Source organism: Chionomys nivalis, chromosome 11, assembly GCF_950005125.1.
Source record: "Chionomys nivalis chromosome 11, mChiNiv1.1, whole genome shotgun sequence".
In the NCBI taxonomy this organism is placed as follows: domain Eukaryota; kingdom Metazoa; phylum Chordata; class Mammalia; order Rodentia; family Cricetidae; genus Chionomys; species Chionomys nivalis.
In genome coordinates, this window is record NC_080096.1 from 39,709,250 (window position 1) to 39,729,548 (window position 20,299).

Below are 20,299 nucleotides of genomic sequence, written 5' to 3' on the forward strand. Positions count from 1 at the left end.
CGTGGCCCGGATGTCTCATGTACACAACAGTACGCTGAACTTGCTATGTGAACATGAAATCCAGTCAGGGAAACAGGAGCCAGCCATGCCAGGGTTGCTGCTGAATATACCTCCAGTCATCCAGGGCTGGAGCTTCCCCAAGAAAGGGGTCCTGTGTGGGGAAATGGTGGTGGTGGGCAGCATTTATGGCAGAAGATCATGAAATCTGAAGCTATACAATTTAGGGGGCTCTTTAAGAGCGAGAATGTAGACTGGGTAGGCTTACACTTATGATCCCACTTGGCAGACGGAGGCACTAGGTCAGGAGTTCAAGGCCGTCCTCGGCTACAAAGTGAGTTTGAAGCCTTCACAGGACACATGAGACATTACCTCCACCCCCCAGATCCCCCAGAACCCTCAAACTATATTCATTGTATACATTTATGAAAATTTCAAAAGAAAAAGTTCAAAAACAAAACACGAGCAAAGCTAAGAATATAAAACTACCCCCACCACCACCACAAAAAAAGGCACATGCCTTTGAAGGACCCCCCCAAGCCATGCTCTTAGTGGCTTAAATAAATAAAATCACTTAGGTAGAGCAGGAAAGAGGGAGCTGGAAGATGGAAGGGGCACTCCCGGGAGCGGTCACAGCACATACATACCCATGGTGGCCGAGAAGATGACAATGCCTAGCACATTCATGCCATCGCTGGTGCCCGGCTCGGACTTATAGACAATCTCAGGCGGGGGAGTCAGGTCCAGGGCGAAGTTCTGCACGCGGGAGCCGTTGTCTTCCTGGACCCCGTAGATGAGGATCCGCTGAGGTGGGGCCTCCCCTGAAGTCCCCTTTGGAGACTTGATAACGGGAGTGGTCTTGGTGCGGTACTGTTGGGGAGCATGCCAACCAAGAGGGAGTCAGCACCATGTCATTACAGGAAACATCTTGAAGGTACATTGTATGCACTCGTGTTATGTGGGCGTCAATGGACTGTCGAGGGAGAGCCTGGTGAGCCCGGATGCAGGGACACACTGACTGCAGCTCCCTCCAGCTCTGTGTCACCTGATGCCCTCCACCCATCTACCTCCTTCTCTGCCAGCTTTGTCACGTGTCTTCCCGCTTCACATACACCCGACAGCCTGAAGCCCTGCTCTCCATTCGAAAGATCCAGAACATCCTCAGAGAAAGCTCCTAGGCCCTGGGCCTAGTTGATGAGACCCAAAGTCCTCCTCTGCTCAGCAGGACATTCCTAGGATTCACTCCCTCATTCCTCAGATTCTAGGAGCCCAAACAAGGGGACAGCTGTCCCTTCAAGACTATAGGGCTTCTTGGGGAAGGAAATTTTCATAAATGTATTCAATTCAGGAAATATATGGACCAAAAGTGCCTGGCTTCATGTCCCTAACCTATAAAAGGGGACCACAATTGCATCTCCTTCAATGGACGAAGCAGCTCCTGGCATGTGGAAAGCCCACGCGAGGTTTACTGCTACCAACATCAGCACACACTGAACTGAACCAGACACTTATCAGCTCAGGGCCTTGGGGAAGAGAGCGATTAACAAATGGGCGGTATTTGACTTGGGTCTGGAAAGATGAGTAGTTTGCCGAAAGGAAAAGATTATAAAATAGAGGAACACACAACTGTAACCACCGATAATTCACCACCACTAGGGTAGAATGCCCCGCCTAGCTTTCAGGGCCCCGTCTCGCGGTGACTGTGTTCACGGATGACGATTAAGATGTCGGTGACTTGCATCAGCTTCACAGTTTCCTTTAGGGTCCCCTTCCAGGCTCTTAAGCCACCTGCTTTGTGGCCCCAGACCAGCACTCAGCTTGGTCGTGCGAAGGATTTGGGAAAGCACTAGCTGGGTTGATCTGGCACTTGGCAGACAGGAGAGGGGTAGAGATCGGGAAAGGAGCCAGAGTGATGGCCAGATGCTTGGGAACACCCTGCATGACATGGAGAGGACAGACACTAAACAAGGGAGACCTACCTGGGGATGTTCATGACATGGTAGGAGTGGGGTGGGGGACATAAGATGCAAACTGGATGCCTGAAGATCCCAATGTCAATTTAAACAAAATCTAGAGAAGCAAGCCATCTGCATTCACTGTTTCTAGATCTCAGACCCAGCGGAGATTTTCATGTGCTAACTGAAGGTGGGTGTTAAGTTGGGAGTATAGCCTCCAGCTCCTGGCATCCACCCCTGGCCTGGGAGTTTCATTGCTCTGGACTCCAAATCCCAGTATGAATACTCCCACAGGGTATTTAAGTGGGCTTCCAGGGGAGAAACACATGTTTTTCAGGTCCGCATGGGCTCCCTGCTTTTCCGTTTCCCCACCATGTGCTTGGCCACCTGAGAGCGTCATTCTTAATAAAACGATGGGCATTTTGATTTGGTTTGATTTGACCTAATTGGATTTCTTGAGCCAGCGGAGCTGCCTCTTTCTGATTGTTTTTTACTTAACAGTGGGCTTTGTATATTTTTATTATTATTATTTTTTTAGACAGAGTCTCATATTGCTTAGGCTGCCCCAACTTCCCCGAGTTCCGAGGATTACAAGTATATTATCAAACCTTGCTTATGCAGTGTTGGAACTCAAACCCAGCCAGGGCTTTGCACATGCAAGGAAAAACACTCTACCAACTACTGATCCACATTCCCCAGGGCCTGCTTGATGTATTTTAATGTTTTCCTAATTTCCAACAGGGAATGTTATTATTCTTATGGGGAGACTGTTTTCAGAAAGAAAGAGGGTTTAGAAGTCAGCCTGACCTGAATTCACCCACTCTTTTGTTCCTGACTAGTGGTATAATCTCAAGCAATGGTCTACCTCTGAGCCTCAGTTTTCCCATCCAGAGAATGGGCTGGCCTTATCTTAGTGTGGACACTTGTAAGGGTGATTGGGAGAGCGAATACAAACCCCAGTGTGCTGAGTCAGATGCTCAGCCAAGGCTCTCTTCTGCCACACAGAGTTTTTGTGAGTGACTTGAACCCAGGATGGGGTGTGGCTGTGGGTCGGGCTAAGATATGGATTCTACCCATATCCCCCCAACCCCCCGGCATCCACCTGTGTAAGGCAGGAAGGCTGCCAGCCTGTCACTTTCAACCCCTCTTTCCTCTCCTCTCTGTAGCCAGGCTTCTCTTTGCCTCCCGCCCCTCCCCTCCATAGCCCGGCTCTGCTTACCTGTTTGAATGTGGCCTCTACCAGGTTGGCCGGGAACATGTTCCTGGGAAGAGAAGAGTGGGCAGCAAGTTAGGATTTCCAGTGCCAGGACAGGAGGCCTCTGGGGGTCAGAACCCGCCCTGGCATCCCTGCTTCCCTGGCTGCTTAACTGCTGGGCAAATCTGCACATTCTCCCTCGCTAAGCGTCTGACTCCTGGGCAGTCCTGTGTGTTGGAAACTCATAGATGTTCATCCTCCTATGAGACGGTGTCTGAAAGGCAAGTCTCCATTTGTCCCCTCTGTCCTTTTGTTTGTTTATGAGACAGGGTCTCAGTATGTGGCTGGTCTGGATCTTACTCTGTAGACCAGACTGGCCTCAAACTCATAAAGATCCACCTGTCTCGGCCTCCCAAATGCTGGGACTAAAGACGTGTGTCACCTCACCTACCTGCCTTCCCCTCTATCCTCGACGACCTTGATCTGTGTGTGGGCCTGACTCAGACTGGACACACAAATGAACCCGTCATGGCCATCCCCTCTTTGGTTCAGAGATTGACCCGAGAGCCTCCCCAGGGCCCCAGTTTGAGGATGTTGTGTTAGGAGACATTAAGGCGGCACAGCGTGTGAATGGCCCGTGCACATGTACATCCTGCCGGGCTGTCAATCATCTCTGGCACTGCATGCCTGGAGCCAGCGGTGTGGTGGGAGGAGCTGCTGTGCTCCCTGGATGGGACAATGACAAGAAAACAGCACGGTCCATGCACATTCACTGTGCTCCCTAAAAGTTTTGACCGGCAGTTGGTTGACTCTGTAGACACAATACTCACACCAGTGGAGAGCTGACTGTGTCTTATTAATATTTATTTTAAGGCTGAAGGTAGAGGGGCTCTTGTCCTTCCAGATATGAAAATATACTAGACAAGTATAATTGTTGTCAAATGCACTACACACACAACAATACGGCAACCCACACCATAGAGCCCGGAGCACAGAGTAGAACCTCAGTGGCTAAGCATTTCATTTCTGTTGTCAGTTTGGCATTGTTGTTGTTGTGGTGGTGGTGGCGTGTGTGTGTGAGAGTATCATGGCATGTGTGGAGGTCAGAGAACAGTTTTTAGGAGTCAGTTCTCTCCTTTTACCTTTATGTGGGTTCTAGGAATCAAACAGGTTATCAGGCTTGTATGGCAAGCACCTGATGATCTGGCTTGTCGGTCTATCTATCTATCTATCTATCTATCTATCTATCATCCATCATCTATCTATCTATCTATCTATCTATCTATCTATCTATCTATCATCCATCATCTATCTATCTATCTATCTATCTATCTATCTATCTATCTATCTATCATCTATCTATATCTATTTATCTAATTATCATTTATCTATCTACCTATCATCTATCTAACCATCTACCTATCATTATCTATCTATCTATCTATCTATCTATCTATCTATCTATCTATCTATCATCTACCTATTTACCTATCCAACTATAGACTTGGTCTCACCATATACCCCAGGCTACCCCCAAACCTGCCATCCTCCCAAGCGCTCAGATTACAGGCGTATGCTACTGTGTCCGACCAACAAGTACTTCATATTTGGGAAAGCTGTTTCATAAGCCAGTGAGGAGTTAAAGGATTCACTATTAGAACCGAATAGCCGACCAGCCACTCTGAAAAGTTGTTCACTCTGTTATTTAATGTCTTCCACCAAAACAAATTCCACTTGACTTCAAGACATACTTTTTCCAAATGAAACAGTAAAAATCTAGAGGACAGTAGGTTAAGATTTTATAACCTCCTGAACATGGAAGGACCTACTAAGAACCAAGTGGACAGACAGCTCAACTGATTTTACTCATTGAAAAGAAGAAATTCTCAGTGCACTCTGCCATCCTGGCTTGGATCCCGGCACAGAAAAGGGTATTAATGGAAAAATTAGTGATATCCAAACTGGAATGGCGGCACAAGCCTGCAGCCCAAGCACTGGAGTGGTGGACACAGGAAGATCAGGAGTTCAAAACCCGTCTGGGCTGCCTGAGCCCTTGCCCCAAAAGACCGAGCAGACCAGGTCTATACTGTAGTTCAAGGTGGCCCAAATCCACTCCTTAGTTTACAGAAGATGCTAACGTCTGGGTCACTGGTAAGGGTAGGTAGGATTTCTTTTCTTTGCTACCTTCTGAAAACCTAAAAATTATACCAAAATGACAATCTGGGGAATAAACAAGATGCCTACTAAGGTTACAATGCAAATGAAATTTTAAAATAAATGCTAGATAAGGTGGGGCATCTCAATGGCCAAAGTTATCATCCAGAATCTAAAACATTTTCAACAATCCCTGCGGTCCCGGTCTTCACCAGCTGTCCCCTCTCACAAGAGCTCAGATCCCTAGATGGCAGGGCATTTTTTTTTTCTTTGTCCCCAGAAGAGAGCCCGACACATAGTAGGCACTCTGAAAATATTTGCTGCTTAAACAAACGGGTCACAAGACAGTAACACTTCAATAGACAAAGACAGGAAGATATACCCAGCAATTCACTTCACAAAAGAAGATACGCAAATCGCCAAAACCATTTTTTAAAAAAGTTCTGTACAATGGTAGTGCACACTGGGGAGGTGAGGGAAGTGGGTGCCTTCAGGTGGTCCCTGCTGTGATTTATCAAGACACTCCCACCTCTGCCCTCCAGGCCCCTTCTAGGAAGGTTCAGGCTGGAGATGCTAACAGCCTCTCGTTCAGGTTTCCCAGAATGGGCTGTGATGGCTGTGATACTGCCCCCCCACCCCTGCCACCCAACACTGTCTGCCTGGCTCGCTTGCTTGGCAATTCTCCTCTTTGCAGATTCAGCTCACACATGAGTGAAACTGTGCATGTGGACATGAGTGTGCTTCGTTTCCTAAGCCTCCTCCCCAGGGGCTGTGGCCAGAAGCGGAGGCTGCAGTGTTTGTACACCTGCCTTTAAGATTCAGGCTTCATGGACACATCTGGCCAGAGGAGGTGGGGGAGGAGCTATCCAGGCAGAGGCCCCCAGGGGTCTCAGTTTTGTCACCAGGGAGGGGAGAAGCAGAGGTCAGGAGCTGGGATCCCTTTGAGTTGGAAGCTAATGTCTGCCGTCAGATTGCACTGATTGCCTAACAGTGTGAAAATCTTGGTCAAGAGCCCCAGGAGGCTCAAGGAACTTAGAAGGTGGTCAGCCTTAAAGACTCTAGCCCAGAAAGAACTAAAAGCCAAGAGTGTACATTTATTCGAGACTTCTTTTAGCTTGAGGTCACTTTGCAAGGGGGGCCATGGCAGAGCAGGTTAGCTGCCACCCGGGCGTGTTCTCCTTTCCTTGCTTACGTAGGCCTGTTAGGGTGACAGATCCATGGGGCCTGTCCATCAAACCCTGATTCCCATCCTAGAGAGGAAGTCACTAAACCCCATCCCTAAAGAATGACTTTGGTCTAGGACAGGGGCTCTCAACCTTCCAAATGCTGTGACCCTCTAATACAGTTCCTCATGTTGTGGTGATCCCCAACCATAAAATTATTTCATTGCTACTTCGTAACTGTCATTTTGCTACTCTGATGCATCGTAAAGAAATATTTTTAGAGATAGAGGTTTGCCAAAGGACTAGCGATCCACAGGCTGAGAACCACTGGTCTAGAACCCTTGTGTCCTTTCCTCCAATTTTCTTCACTCTTCCAGGAATACAGATGAACCGCCTTCTTGGACCATGAAACATAATGATGATGAGATCCAGGAGCTAAACACAACCAAGAACACAGGCGGCCAAGTTGAGATCCTGGGCATAAGGAACGGCCCACTTCTAAGAAGAAGCTTTCCCTCAGCGAAGCCCCCGGGGCCTTGGGACTCTCTTAACAAGCAGCCAGTGCAGGTCTCAGCTGAGATACAGACTCATCTTGGTCAACTGACAGACCCAGTTAAGACCTGTACTTTCGGGTGGTGGTGCACGCCTTTAATCTCAGCAATTGGGATACATGCAGAGGCAGGTAGATCTCTCTGAATTAGAGGCCAGCCTGGTCTACAGAGTGAAACCCTGTCTCAGAAAACAAAACAAACAACAGTAGAAACAACAAAAACCCACCACCATTACCACCACCGCCAACAACAAAACAAAAACAAAAGCGTACTTTTGACTGTTAATTGGGGAAATGCCCATTTTCTGTTGGTTTTGAACTCTTACAGGAAAACCCTTTCTTTATCCCATGAGGCTTGTGCCTGGTAGCAGCTACCTAAAGCATAGACAGAATGTGGCTGAGGATATGAACTACCACACCTGCAACTCCCAGGAGCTGGCCTGGGCTCCCTGCCGAGGCTGCCATCCTATCTGCTGGTCTTAAGTTCCCACTGAGATGGTTCCAAACACACTCCCAACCTGTGACCCCCACCAAGGCCCGAAGGTAGGAATTGCTCCTTTTCAAGAGCAGCCCCTGTGAGGTTCATCCAGCCTTCAGGATGCTAACAGGGAGCCCCAAGTGGAGCCAAGTTATTACTTAATCTCTGTGGTGTTTTAATAAGGTGGGAAAAGGACCAGCCAGCTCTGATTAGCACTCTGCTCAGACGTCCCGAGGCCGCACTGGGAGCCAACGTCAGGGCACTGACTTGGGGCCCTGGGAAATGAATTAATGACTTGGCAGGTCAGCTAGGGACTCGGTCTGCAGTAATCTGAAATCATCTTTGAGACAAGAGCACACATCTTCGCTTTCTTAGCGGCGAGCCCCAGGGCTGTGTCTGTGTGACTAGTCTTTTGTCTTTCGGACTTTTCACGTTGTCACTTGTGTCCCCAGGGTCTCCGTCCTGGTCACACATGTTCTTGTTCTGACAGCAGCATTTAGCAGATGCCTGCTCTGGGCCCCTCATTTCCTCCCAGAGCTCCAGAGAGCCATGTCCGTGTGCCTTCCTCCTCTGACTCTTGGGGATGGTGGTTGGTCCTGATGGGGGCACTCATACTTGTTCCTCCAGTTCTGAGACTTGAAGGTGGGCTGCCTCCTGACATCCTGTGCCTCCTGGCTACCCTCTCTGCTCCAGTTCACCCTTTCCAACTTCTCCAGTTCTTATTTTTGGTGGTAGGAATTAAACCTAGAACCTCATTAAACCTAGATACCTGTACCCTGCCACTGAGCTCCACCCCAGGCCCGGCATTCCATGTTTGAGGTCTGAAAGCCAACCCAGACCTGGCATTTACAGTGTTTGAGGTTGAGCTCTTCCAATGTGGCCCCATTACTCATCCCCAGAAGCTTGTGCTTGCTGGCTGTGGGCCTTGTGTGTGCAGTTATAGAGCAGAAGGGGCCCTGGAAAGAGACCCACCTACTCAAGGTCACGGTGGCTTCTGGTGGGCAGGAAAGGAGGTAAGACCTCATGTATCGAAGGTGGTGGTTCAGCACCCAGGAAGCATGTCCCCTTCCCTGCAAGCCCCCAACTCCCCATCCCACAAAGATGTGGTGTCAGCGGTACCCAGCCATGTAGCTCTCCAGAGCCTCAGGGCAGAAGGACTGACTTCATCACGGGAGAAGCCACCAGGAGCAGACGAACGCCGGAACATCTGACTCTAACACATGTGTGGGACCCAGAGCCTGGCAGCCCTCAGCAGGGGAAGGCAAGTGGGGAGGGCTGGGCTCGCCACACATCAGCTGTTTTTGCCACCCGGTGGGAAAGCTGTCTTGAATCATAGGGTCTGAGGAACGACGGATAATCCTAGAAACAACAGCTCTTAGAAGGAGGCTTCTCAAAATCCCGCTTTCCTTGGCCTCCAGGACACCTGCGCTCCCACGTCTCCTCCTGCCCCTGTTGGCTCTAGGCAGCCCACAGATTTGCCGAGGACCAAGTCCTCTGGGCTCCTGGGCACGTGCTTCTCCTGAATGGCAGAGGCTCTTCTGGAAACTTAGGACCCAAGTGCTCAGTCGGTGTGACAACCTTGTGCATGAGGCATCGGCTATGAGCTACATGCTTTTCTATGCTCCAGGACAGGCCTGTGACAAACTGTCACCACCAGGGGCGGGGAGGGTGACAGGAAGAAATAAAGAAATCTGAGGATGTCATTGTGTCAGGAAGTGAGAGGGCCTGGGCAGAAAGACTCAGCCAAGGGAAGATAAAAGAACTTCACAGCAGGGAGTTGGCCCAGAGCAGAGCCCTCAGCACTGTGCAGAATAGAGTTATGCTCACTTGCCAGAAAAGGCCAGGTGGAGAGGTGGGGACAGCAGGAAGACAGGACACACAGGATGGGACAAGGTTGGATGAGGCTGGTGTGGCTAGAGTCAGGAGAGGAGTGGAGCCCTGAGGCTCTGAGTGAGGCTACAGAGAGGGAAAGAGGTGTTGTGATGGCTGCAAGCCACAGAGACCACAGAGACCGCGGGAACAGCTTGTAAGTCAGTCATGGGCACCAAGGAGACCGCATGTAGTGAGCCATGGACACCGAGGGGACCGTTTGTGGGTGAGCCATGGACACCAAGGGGACAGTTTGTGGGTGAGCCATGGACACGGAGGCATGGGTTACTGAGCTGCTGTGCTGAGAAGTCATCAGATTGGAGCAGAGAGAAAGCAGGGGAGCACACTGGACACTCAAATGGAAGGTGGTGGTAAGAATGACAGGCATGGCACTGAGAGGCGTGGTCTGAGCCTGGGTCTGAAGGGAGAGCTAACAGAGGAATGGATGTGAGTGGGAGATGGAGCGGTGTGGAGGGATAAGGGGGTAGGAGAGCGGAGGGTGTGGAGGGAGGTGAGTGGGAGAGTGGGCGGTGTGGAGGGAGGTGGGTGGGGCTGAGGTCTTTTCCTCGGACATGTTAGCTTGGAGATAACGTAGACAAGTGTGTGTTAGAACCAGGAGTTGACACTAGAGGTTTACCGGTTGAACCAGAAGTGGACATCACTGGTGTCTTGGGACATTCAAAGCCATGGTGTGGGATGTCTCATCACCTGGCTTACAAAAGCTTCATGCTTCACTTCCAGCTCCTCAACCTTCATGGTAAGAAAATGCCCAGACCAGCTTCTCCTCACAATGAGGAATGTCATCATTCTGAGAAAACAGGGCTGGCCTTGAAGCATGGACAATGAGCAGCCAGCTCTCTGTCAAGCCATCCCAGCCCCCTGTTATCCAGACCACTAACCTCCTGCAGACCCTGACTGGGCTCAGTCTGAATCTGCGGACCCTTCCAGCTGACTGTAGACCCCAGTTTGACATTTAAAGTCCATCTGTGCAGGGTGTTTGTTACACAGCTGCAACTGACTGACACACAGGATCAGCGGTCCTACCGAGAGTGAGAGATGCTCTCTCATCGGGTCCCAAGGGGGAGGAAAGAATCTTCCTCTCTAGCACCCATCCACGAGAAACACTCAGAGACCCTGCTGTGTCCCCCAGGATTTGAGGAATGGAGAGACTTGTGCCTGACTCATCTCCAAAGGCTTTGGGAAAGGCTTGCACTTCCAGCAAAAATAAATATACTTTCCATGTGTCAGCCGTGGCTCTTACAGAATGGACCCTAACCGAGAGGGTTGAGCAGAGATCTTGAGTGAAGAGAGCATTGTAAGTGTGCTCAGATGAAATAAGGATTATCTTAGCAGGGAGCCCAGTGCTAGGAAGGCTAGAACCTGTGAACATACTGGAAAGAAAACAGCCAGGGAATGTCTACAGCAGTCCACTCATGCCCAGGAAAGTGGGCCCTGTGTACCCTCCTATTAGAGTGTAGTAGTCAGGGCAGACAAATCAGAAACTTCCCACAACAGTTCCCCAAACCATAACCAGTTTTGTGTCAAATTGATGAATCTGGGGTTTTGGTATTAGATAGGCCAGGACTTATATCTTAGACTGATTAGAAGGTGAGAAGAATCCATGCAGCAAGTCAGCCAGTGGAGTCTGCCAGGCTGTGGTAGTTTGAAAATGGTCCCCATAGGCTCATAGGGAATGGCATTATTTGAAAGGATTAGGACATGTGGCCTTGTTGGAGTAGGTGTCGCCTAATTGGAGGAAGTGTGTCACTGGGGGGTGGACTCTGAGGTTTTAGAAGCTTAAGCCAGGCCCTGTGTCACTCTCTTTTCCTGCTCTCTGTCCATCCAGATCTAAAACTCTCAGTTACCCTGCCAGCACCGTGTCTGCCTGCATGCCACCATGCTTCCCACTATGATGATAACCGACTAAACCTCTAAAACTGGAAGCCAGCCCAGTTAACTGTGTAAGAGTTGCTGTAGTCATGGTGTCTCTTCACAGCAATAAAACCCTAAGACACGGATCATTTCCAGTACGATGTGTGTGCAGGGCCTGTCCAGCACTGACACACTCCTATGTCCTGAGCTAAACCCCCCATCCTCAGGGCCACGTGCTTTTCCTTAACTTCAAATTCTCCATCTTTGAGCCTGCTCCAGAACCTTCCTCTGGCTTGGTTACCACATGTTATCCACTCAGGTGCTTGGGCCACAGCCAGCAGCACCCTCCTCTCCACCCTTACTCTCTCATGCTCCGGGCTCCTGATGGTGTTCCTGCTAACCATGCCAGTCTTCCCAACCCCACCCAATGACCATCACCCTGTGCCATCGCAGTCCTGCTTCCTCTCCTGCCCTGCTCAACTCTGGTTTGTAGCCTCTCTGGTGGCGGGGCCGGGGCAGGGGGAGCCTTCTACATTGGACTATGACACTCCTGTGTTTGAAAGTTATAATTTGGGCACGGGCTGTGTTCAACCGCAGAGCATTTGCCCAGCATGTAGAAGACCCTGGGCTGGATCATCACCACTGCAGAAATAAATCGAACTTGCTTCCTGTGGCTGTTTAAAGTGAGCCTGCATGCCATAGTCTCTCTCTCCTGAGAGAGCGACTCCTCTAGAGTATGGCAGGGTGGAGACTGAGCCTCCTGATCCAGGCCTGGGCCCAGGGCTGGCACTGGTGAGGGCCAGGAGGGTAATTGACAGGCAGGGAGCAGGCTCAGGTCCATGGAGCTGAAGTGGCTCCACAAAGGCACTGTCCTGAGTGCCAGGCAGCCTGGATGGAGTCCTGGTGCCTCCCCTCCCTGCTAGATAGACTGGGAAAGCCACATGGCTTCTTTGGGTCTTGTTTTCTCATTTAGGGCAAAGAGGCCAATAGAGGAAAGGAGGGATCATAACTACTGGCCTCCTGCCTTGCAGGCTGGGTGGTACAACAGCTGTGGGATCAGTCAGCTCACAGCCCTTCTCAGCCTTGTGTCCCTCACCTGCTCCCAACCCCATGGAAGTGGCAGAGCAGAGCCTAGCAGGCAGGCCGAGAGCAGGGGACAGAGAGTGTTCACCACCCATGTCCGTGTACTTGAGGGTCACAAGGCTCATCCTACTCCATGTTGCCACATATAATAAAGAGCTGGCCTGAGTCCCATACTCTGTGTACCCTCTGGAGGCCACTCAGGGGACCTGTGCCAGGCCTGGGGATTCCAAGAGCATATGGATGGAGCATTACCGGACAAGGTCCAGCAGGGCATCAGCTGAGCTCATGACTGGCTTCCCACTCTGCTCGGTTATCTCCTTCTGTGCTGCACCGCCAGGGTGGATAATGGAGACCATGATGATGCCCACGACTACAGCCAGAAAGGTTGTCCACAGGTAGTATGCCACAGTGAGGATGCCCAGGCGGCTGGAGGTCTTGGCATCCAGGGAGGCAAGGCCGGACATCAAGCTGGAAGGTAAGGTGGGTCAGGTTCGTGAGAGGCACAAGACTTTGGCCATAGACTCTGGTGTGCTCACTGGGGTCCCGTTCACTGAGCCCTGTGCCATCATGTGCTTTAGGAAGTCTCCCTCTGGGACTTCCGGTCACGAGGCTCCGAACCTCCCTTGCTCTGTTCTCTCTCTCTTTCTCTCTCTCTCTGAAACCTGGGTCTCCAGTCCAGTCCACGACACCTCCAGACCCTTACTCACGCTGTTCCCACTGCATGACGCCTCACAGAAGCCCCTTTTACTTGCCCAACTCCTCACGAGACAGGACCAGGCCATGTCACTTCCACAACAAAGTCCTTTCACACGGCCAATGGTAGGGGTCTGTCCTGGGGCTCCCTCAGCCTCTTCTCTCATGACCTGGTTGTCACGATGTACTTACCTGCCTAATGCAATCACAAGACTGAATGCCCATGAAAAGGACATGTCTGACTTCTCTTTGGGTCCCCAATGCCCATAGCACTGGCTGATGGCATGAGTAAGGACCTAGAGGCCACTACAGACTTCCTGAAGGAGCTAATGAGTGAGGGAGAGACAGGGACCTAGCCTGCAGGCTGGCCAAGCGACCGCTAACAAGTCAGTCTTCCTTCTGTCGAGGGGGTCCCAGATCCCCCTCTCCACATGAGGACACAGAGGCGTATCCTCCAAAGTGCACCTGATCCAGACCACCCCCTTGCCTGGCCAGTGCTGAAGGTGTCTCTGCTTTGGGGGAGGGAGTCGAGAGATTAATTATGGAAATGTTTGCACTTTGTTTCGCTGCCAAAAGGATTTTCCTCCAAAGCCCTTTCGTTCTTTCAGATAAAGGAAGTATTTGTCTGGTTCTAATCATGTAAACAAGAGCAGATAATCCGCCCCATTCCTCATGTTCTCCTCCGTGTCAGCCTGATAGCCAGCAGCAGCTAGCGCCCACCCCGTAGAACAGGGCCTATCCCTGAGACCTGGGCAGTTCTGCTTGGCTGTAGGCATGAATTGTTCCTCCCAGTAAGCCCAGGGCAAAGGTCCCTCCTCCTGGAGGCCTCTCATGATGCCTAGCCCCCTCTCCTGGTCCCTGTGCTTTCTTCTGTACCCACCCTATTTCTTTGAGTTGTTATAAGGTGCCCCTGACAGGATAGGCTGGGGACACAAGGTTGTCCCAGAGTATGGCTCCAGGACAGGCAGGCAGGGAGGGAGGGAGGCAGGGAGGCAGGAAGGCAGGGAGGAAGGAAGGAAGGAAGGAAGGAAGGAAGCAAAGAAGGAAGCAAAGAAGGAAGCAAAGAAGGAAGCAAAGAAGGAAGCAAAGAAGGAAGCAAAGAAGGAAGCAAAGAAGGAAGTGCTGCACAATCTCATTTCTCCGCCTCTGCCAGGACGCCATATGCTAGTGATGGGCTTAGGGTTGGTCTCAGGCATAAATCGCAAAGGCCAGTAATGGGATTGTCAGCAGAGGAAACGAGGCTCTGGGACCATTATCCAAGGAAGATTACCTCTGCCTTCCCTCAGCAGAACTGTGGTGAAGCCCACCTGCTGTGGGCCATAGGGAAGCCAGACCCTGAGAGAGGATCGGCCCCAATTCTCCCACACTAGTGCCCTGCTGGACCAGACCTCAGGCCAGCTGTGGGCCCGTCTGATTTAGTGTCTGGATCCTGTCCCTGTTACTCTGACGGGAAGCAGGGAAATGGCAGACAAGAACACCAGGACACAAGGGGACACAGAGCTGCACAATAAGGAAGGTGACAATGGAGGGTGATTTCTATTAGGGAGAGAGAGCACCAGCTAAGACAGTAGGGAAGGGCTTCCTGGAGGTGGCAGTATCGGAGCCATTTCCTCCAAGACGGGGAGGATTTAGAGATGGGGCCAACGGAGTGGATGGCAGAAGGCATCAGGAGATTTTAAAGTGTGGGGACACTGGGCTGCTCAGGGAGGTAGCTCAGGTTCTGTGTGAGGTGTGGTAGGTGGCCTTGAATGGTGAGCCAATGGGACTCGGGGGCACCAAGGGGTGCTGAGGAGAGGGAGCAACCATTGCTTCCCAGGTACTTTGTCTTAACAATTTCTGCCTAGGGAGACAGAGGACAGAACAAAAGATTCTCAGGATTGAAGGTTCTGAGATAAACTGTGAATCCCCTGAAGCCACTGAAATGGGCAGAGGCAACATTTGGAACTCGAGATGAAAAGATATTTGTGTCTAGCTGTGCTGGGTAGCCACCGTCAGGGACAGATCTACCCCTGGAAAGACTACCGAAGTGAGAAGTGAAGTGGAAAGGAGATTCAGCTTCAGGGAGCCCAGAGCGTCTCGGGAAACAGACCCCTCTCTGACTTGCAGCCCAGACTTATAGCTCGAAGGATTGTGGATGGGGCATGATGAGAATCAGATCTCCTTAGGACCACGGCTCCTGAGGAAGGGGCCCAGTGAGGTGGTACCAACTTGGACACCTAGCTGTGGGAGGCAGAGGGGAAATGCAAATGTAGTTGGAGCTTGAGGGCACTGTGGCCCAACTCCAGAGAGCACCGTTGTCTGAAAAGACAGAATGAGAGCCGAGAGAGTAGGCAGCTCCCCAGGCCGGCAGTGACCACCAAGACTGGCAGGAGAGTGCCAGGAGAACACAGACCCTGGGTGAGGGCGGCGGCACTCCTTATACAGGTGGGCACCGGAATGGGGTGGAAACGTCTACTATTTGGTATTTGGGGTTCCTCCTGCTGGTGAGTTTCTTTAGAACTGAGAGTTTAGGACAGTGTTTCTCAACCTCCCTGATGCTGACCCTTTAATCCAGTTCCTCATGCTGCGGTGACCCCAACCATAAAATTATTTTCATTGCATCTTCTTAAGTGTAATTTTGCTACTGTTATGAATCATAATGTAAACATCTGATATGATAGCTATCTGATATACGATCCCTGTGAAAAGGTTTTTTGGCCCAAAGGGGTTGTGACCTACAGGTTGAGAACCTCTGCTTTGGAACTTGGGAGGGTGTTAAGCCTTGTGGATGCTCGCTCGCTCGCTGGCTTGCTGGCTTGCTCGCTCGCTAGTGCATGTAACTGAATAAAGAGAGCAGCAGACTGTGGAGGGGGAGGGGCCACTGTCATTTTTTGTTGTTGTTTTTCCTGTTTCTCCATATTCTCTCTTATGTCCAGAACAAGTACGTCTTGTGTGGTTGAAGGCACAGCCCCAGGCTTTCTGCCTGACAGTCATGGAAGCTACAGTGTGCCAGGAGCTTTTCAGCTCCCCAAAGACTTGACTGTCTGCCTCATTCCACAACTCAACAGCCTTGTAAGTCAGTGGCACCCTGAGGAGTCCCCAGGTCAGACCCATTCGTCATTTAGATTTGCTAATAGTTATCTTTTTTTTATTTATTTATTTATTTTATTTTGAGAGACTGGCCTTAATCTCCGCAATCCCCTTTCTCCACCTTCCAAGTGCTAGAATTATAGGTCTGTGCCCCTGAGCCCCTTAGTTAGTTTAGAAAAGTTCAGAGAGGCAAAGTCAGCCCAGGTCACATAGTGAAGCTCTATCTCCAATAAAAAAAAATTAAAAGGAACTATGGAGTCTGTTTAATAATACTTTAACCCAGGATACCCAACCACTGCCACGCATAATCCATGCGAAATTTTTATGCTGCTCAGGCTTTCCATTTTAATTAAAATTAGTGGGTGAATCAGTATTTATGTACTGGCTGCACTTCAGGTGCTTGCTAGGCTAGGGGCTGTCATATTGGGCAGTCTGGGGCAACTGCACATAAGGACAATGGAGCTCAGGCTGGAGAGAGGCTAGGCTACTCAAGAAGTAAGTTCTAGAATCAAGACTGGAATAGGGGTTCCTGACCCCTCTCTCCAGTGTCTCTTGGTAATAGGTCAGGTCCTGGTCTCAGGCCCAGTTGGGGAAGATGACTGTTGTGTGAGCCAGCCCATGTGATCCTGTCTCAGTTCAGTTCTCAGAGCTCTTACTTGTCCATAGTTACAGCTATAGATTTGTGGTAGTGAGCCTGCCGACTAAGGAAGTAACCAAATAGAGTCCAGATGACATCTGCTGGGCTGCTAGACCAAGGCTTACAGATGGAGTCGTAGATTCCATAGCGATGACCTCAGCTATTCCTCCTGACTTAGGGTGAGGACAATGCTGTGTTGTCTGTCCCGGTCCAGGCTTAGCTGGCTGCTCTTAGGAGTACCTAAGGTCAGTGAAAGGTCCCCGGGAGGGTGGGAGCCCAGAGGCCCACACCCCCCTCAGGCCATCTGGTTCACTCCTGAGTGCCCAGGGATTGGGGATCAAGAGATTGAAGTGATTACAAACATTAGCTTATCGAGATGGTAGGGAGCTGCCTGACTCCCAGCCCGTTTCAATCTGCAGGAGTGGGGGAAGGAAGGCCTTGACCGCCAGGCTCCTGATGAAGAGGAGGGCCACCTAAGCACCTCACCTGGCTTCCACATCAACATCTAGGTTGGCACTGTTGAACCCCAGTGCTGACCAGATAACTGAGCACCTCACTGTAGAGTGCCTGACCTTAGGTGGCGAGTGCCGTGCCCATACAAGAGAAGGCCATTTGGGGCTGGCCTTCCTGTCTCCTCGCCTGCTCCAGCCACCTCCTCTCCACCATTCCCTGCTTTCTCTCCACTGTAACAAGGTCATCCCAGACATCATGTCCTCTGGAGCGCTTCCCCGACAGTGGCCACCTCGGCCATCTTCTCTACGAAGCACCATGTGCCTCTCAGTTTGTTGAAGGACATTGTGACCGTATGCTCACCCCAGTTCCCTAAGACCAGACCCTGAGTCTAGCACAGGGTGTCAGTGGAGTAGCAGAAAGTGAGGGAAGCGGACTAGGTCTATAATCTTTACACGTGGGGTCAAGGCAGGAGGACAGAGAGTTTGATACCAGCATAAACTATTTAACAAGCACCAGGTTTTCTGGATCCCTCTCAGCGTAGGCCTCAGTCTGGCTTGCTCCTAGGTCCACAGAGCCCAGGGCCTGGCTAGACCTGAGTGTCGGTTTGCTGATGTGAGATGTTAAACATGGGAATGCTCTGGACCAGATAGTAAGGATGGCTTGGGGTTCTGGTGACTTTGAGTATCCCATGTAGGTTCCCTGAGAACTGGTCAGCTGAGCTAACTCTGGTCCCCTCGCCAGGCTGAGGCGAGTTCCCCGGTACTGTGTGTTTTGGACGTAGAGACTCTTGGAGCTAGACCTGCAGGGACCAGAGAGGGTGTCGGCAACCACATGGAGTTGAACAACAGTTGCAGACAGCAGACAGGGTCTTCAGGGCTCTGCTTTCAGCCCTCTCCTTTCTAGTCATTTTTATCAATGGCTTGGCCAAGGCCGCCGACAGCATGTGAATCAGATTTGCAGACGACAACAAGCTGGAAGGAACAGCTGACGTGTTGGATGAAGGACCCCAGCAAGCTAGAATCACGGGCCAAATCTGACGCGATGAAACCGAACACAGACAAGTCCTGGGCTGCATTTGGCTCGGAGCACCGGACAGCGGGAACACTGAGGTGGCTGGGAAGAGAGCTGAGTTGCCGTAGTGCCACGGGGAAGGGGATGTTGGCAGTTTGCTTGCTGGTACCCTGATGAGTACCTGGGACTTGGGGCCATTAGCCTGAGGGATTGAGGCTGCCACAGACCTGCCCTGAGGTTCAGTCCTGCTGGGAAAGGGACAGGGAGGGTGATGTGTCCCTCAGACAGCAACTGGGGTTGACAGGCAGTAAAAGAGACAAACGCTCTAGTGGAAGCAACTGGGATTCTGGGGCAAGAACCCCAGAGCCTGGAGGCCAGCAGACTGGGATTCTGGGGCTGAGAGGGAGCTATAGGTCCTCAGCTCAATGCCTGTAGCAACTTCTGTCAGAGCCGTTCCACCCTGGAGTGAACCTCTCTGAGACACTGCAAGCAACTTCCTGAAATCACACAGTGGGTGCTCAGGGGTCCAGCACAACATCCAGGCACAACAGCTGCTACGTATAGACCTGAGGAACAAGAATGAACCTGGGTCCCTGAGCTGAGTCCTGGACTCTGACCTTAGCTAACTTCTCAGGCTATAGGCAGTCTACCAGGCGGGCGAGGAAGTGTGTGTGTGTGAAGGGGTGCAGGCCGTGAGTGAGGGGTCTCCCATCAGTCTTTCTGACCATGTCCTCGGCAGATGACAGGCACAGTCTGACAGCAAGTACCACGCTAGCGCCTGGTTCCACTTCCCAGATGGCTCTGCCACACCCCTACTCCCCCAGGCGATTCCATCTAGGACTCGGGGCAGGATGCCTTGGTGCCAGTTCACTAAAATATGGGCCATCTGGCCCCAGCACTCCCTCCAAAGTGCAGAGATCCCCGGAGCCTCTGCTTACACCACTCCAGGGCAGCAGCCACCCGGACTGATTTGTCCTTTAGGAAGTACTTTTCCCAGAGCCAGGATGAAATCTACCTTCAGAGGAGAGGATCACCTTTGGACACAGCTGCTTTTTGCAGCTACACAGACCAGACCTCTCTGATTCCTAGGTGGGCTTCCGTAGAGCTGTCTCTCTTACGCGGCACAGAAGGCCAAGCATAGGAGGGCACAGTCTTCACCATGAGTAGTGACTTCTTAGACACACCTGCCAGGTGGACCAGAATCAGGCTGTGTCTACAAGGACCACTCCCGAGAGAAGGGAAGGCCATATGCATTCGGAAGCACGTCTCCTAACATTCCTCCAGTTGGAGTCACAGGTGTCTGTCCCCAGGCTCAGATTGGGCCTGTCTGAATGAGGCTCTGCTGGGCACAGAGAGTTTCTGCCGGAGGATGACAGGAACTCTTTTGAAACCACCTACCTCCCCAGCCTTGTATATGTGTTACCACACCAACCAGGGTGGGCGCTTACTCTGAGTACCTGGGGTCTCAGAAATGAATGAGGGCTTGTGGTCCTCAAGGACCTTGTTTAGTAGGTAGTAAGACCTGCAGCGTAAAGACACAAATCTCTGAGTCACCACTGTGACCAAGAGAGATCAAAAGCAGTTGGGAGCCCCCTAGGGAGCTGGATCCACCTTCCTGGAGATCCTGTCCAAGAGATCCTGGGAAGGTGAGCAGGAAGTGAAAGTGGAAACAGCAAGACCAGGGCATCTGAGACAGACGAAGTCTTTCTGAATCTCTAGGCTGAAGGTCTGCCCTAGCACAGACCCCAGCTGGGCTGTTTCCTCTTTTGATCAGCAAGAAGCTCAGCTAACAAGACAAGAGGGCCAAGAAAGGTTCCCAGCTTCCACTGCAGGAACAGCAGGGCCCTTCACAGAAAGGCTAACTTGACTTCAGGGCTGAGTCCAGAAGTTCAGGCCATACCAACTTTGACACTTGGAGGCTGTGGCCACCTCAGGCCTGCAGTCTGTTCCGCAGAGCCCAGGGAAACTGCTCTGCATTCTGGCTCCCAAACCAGACTTCAAGACTGCTTGGCCCAGGCCCATCTCCAAGGAGTCAGAACGTGGGTGTGAGGTGCAGCCTGCCAAAATAGAGTGCCTCAGCCAGGGGGAGAACAGGCGGGGAGACTCTTGACCAAACATGA

General features: G+C 51.3%; 2 protein-coding genes across 2 annotated transcripts in view; one reads left to right on the forward strand and one right to left on the reverse strand.

Annotated features, from left to right (window-relative positions):
- Positions 1-7,799, forward strand: part of Podn (podocan) — a 35,785-nt gene extending 27,986 nt beyond the window's left edge. Inside the window, exon 13 of the mRNA XM_057784027.1 lies at positions 6,842-7,799. The gene's annotated coding sequence lies outside the window, so the exon portion shown is untranslated. The remainder of the gene's footprint in view (positions 1-6,841) is intronic.
- Slc1a7 (solute carrier family 1 member 7) overlaps positions 1-20,299 on the reverse strand; it is a 43,287-nt gene that overhangs the window by 5,635 nt on the left and 17,353 nt on the right. The window contains exons 3-5 of the mRNA XM_057784029.1: positions 12,569-12,784; positions 3,172-3,214; positions 645-867 (exon numbers count right to left, since the gene is read on the reverse strand). Coding sequence (XP_057640012.1) covers positions 645-867; positions 3,172-3,214; positions 12,569-12,784 — 482 coding nt within the window. The remainder of the gene's footprint in view (positions 1-644; positions 868-3,171; positions 3,215-12,568; positions 12,785-20,299) is intronic.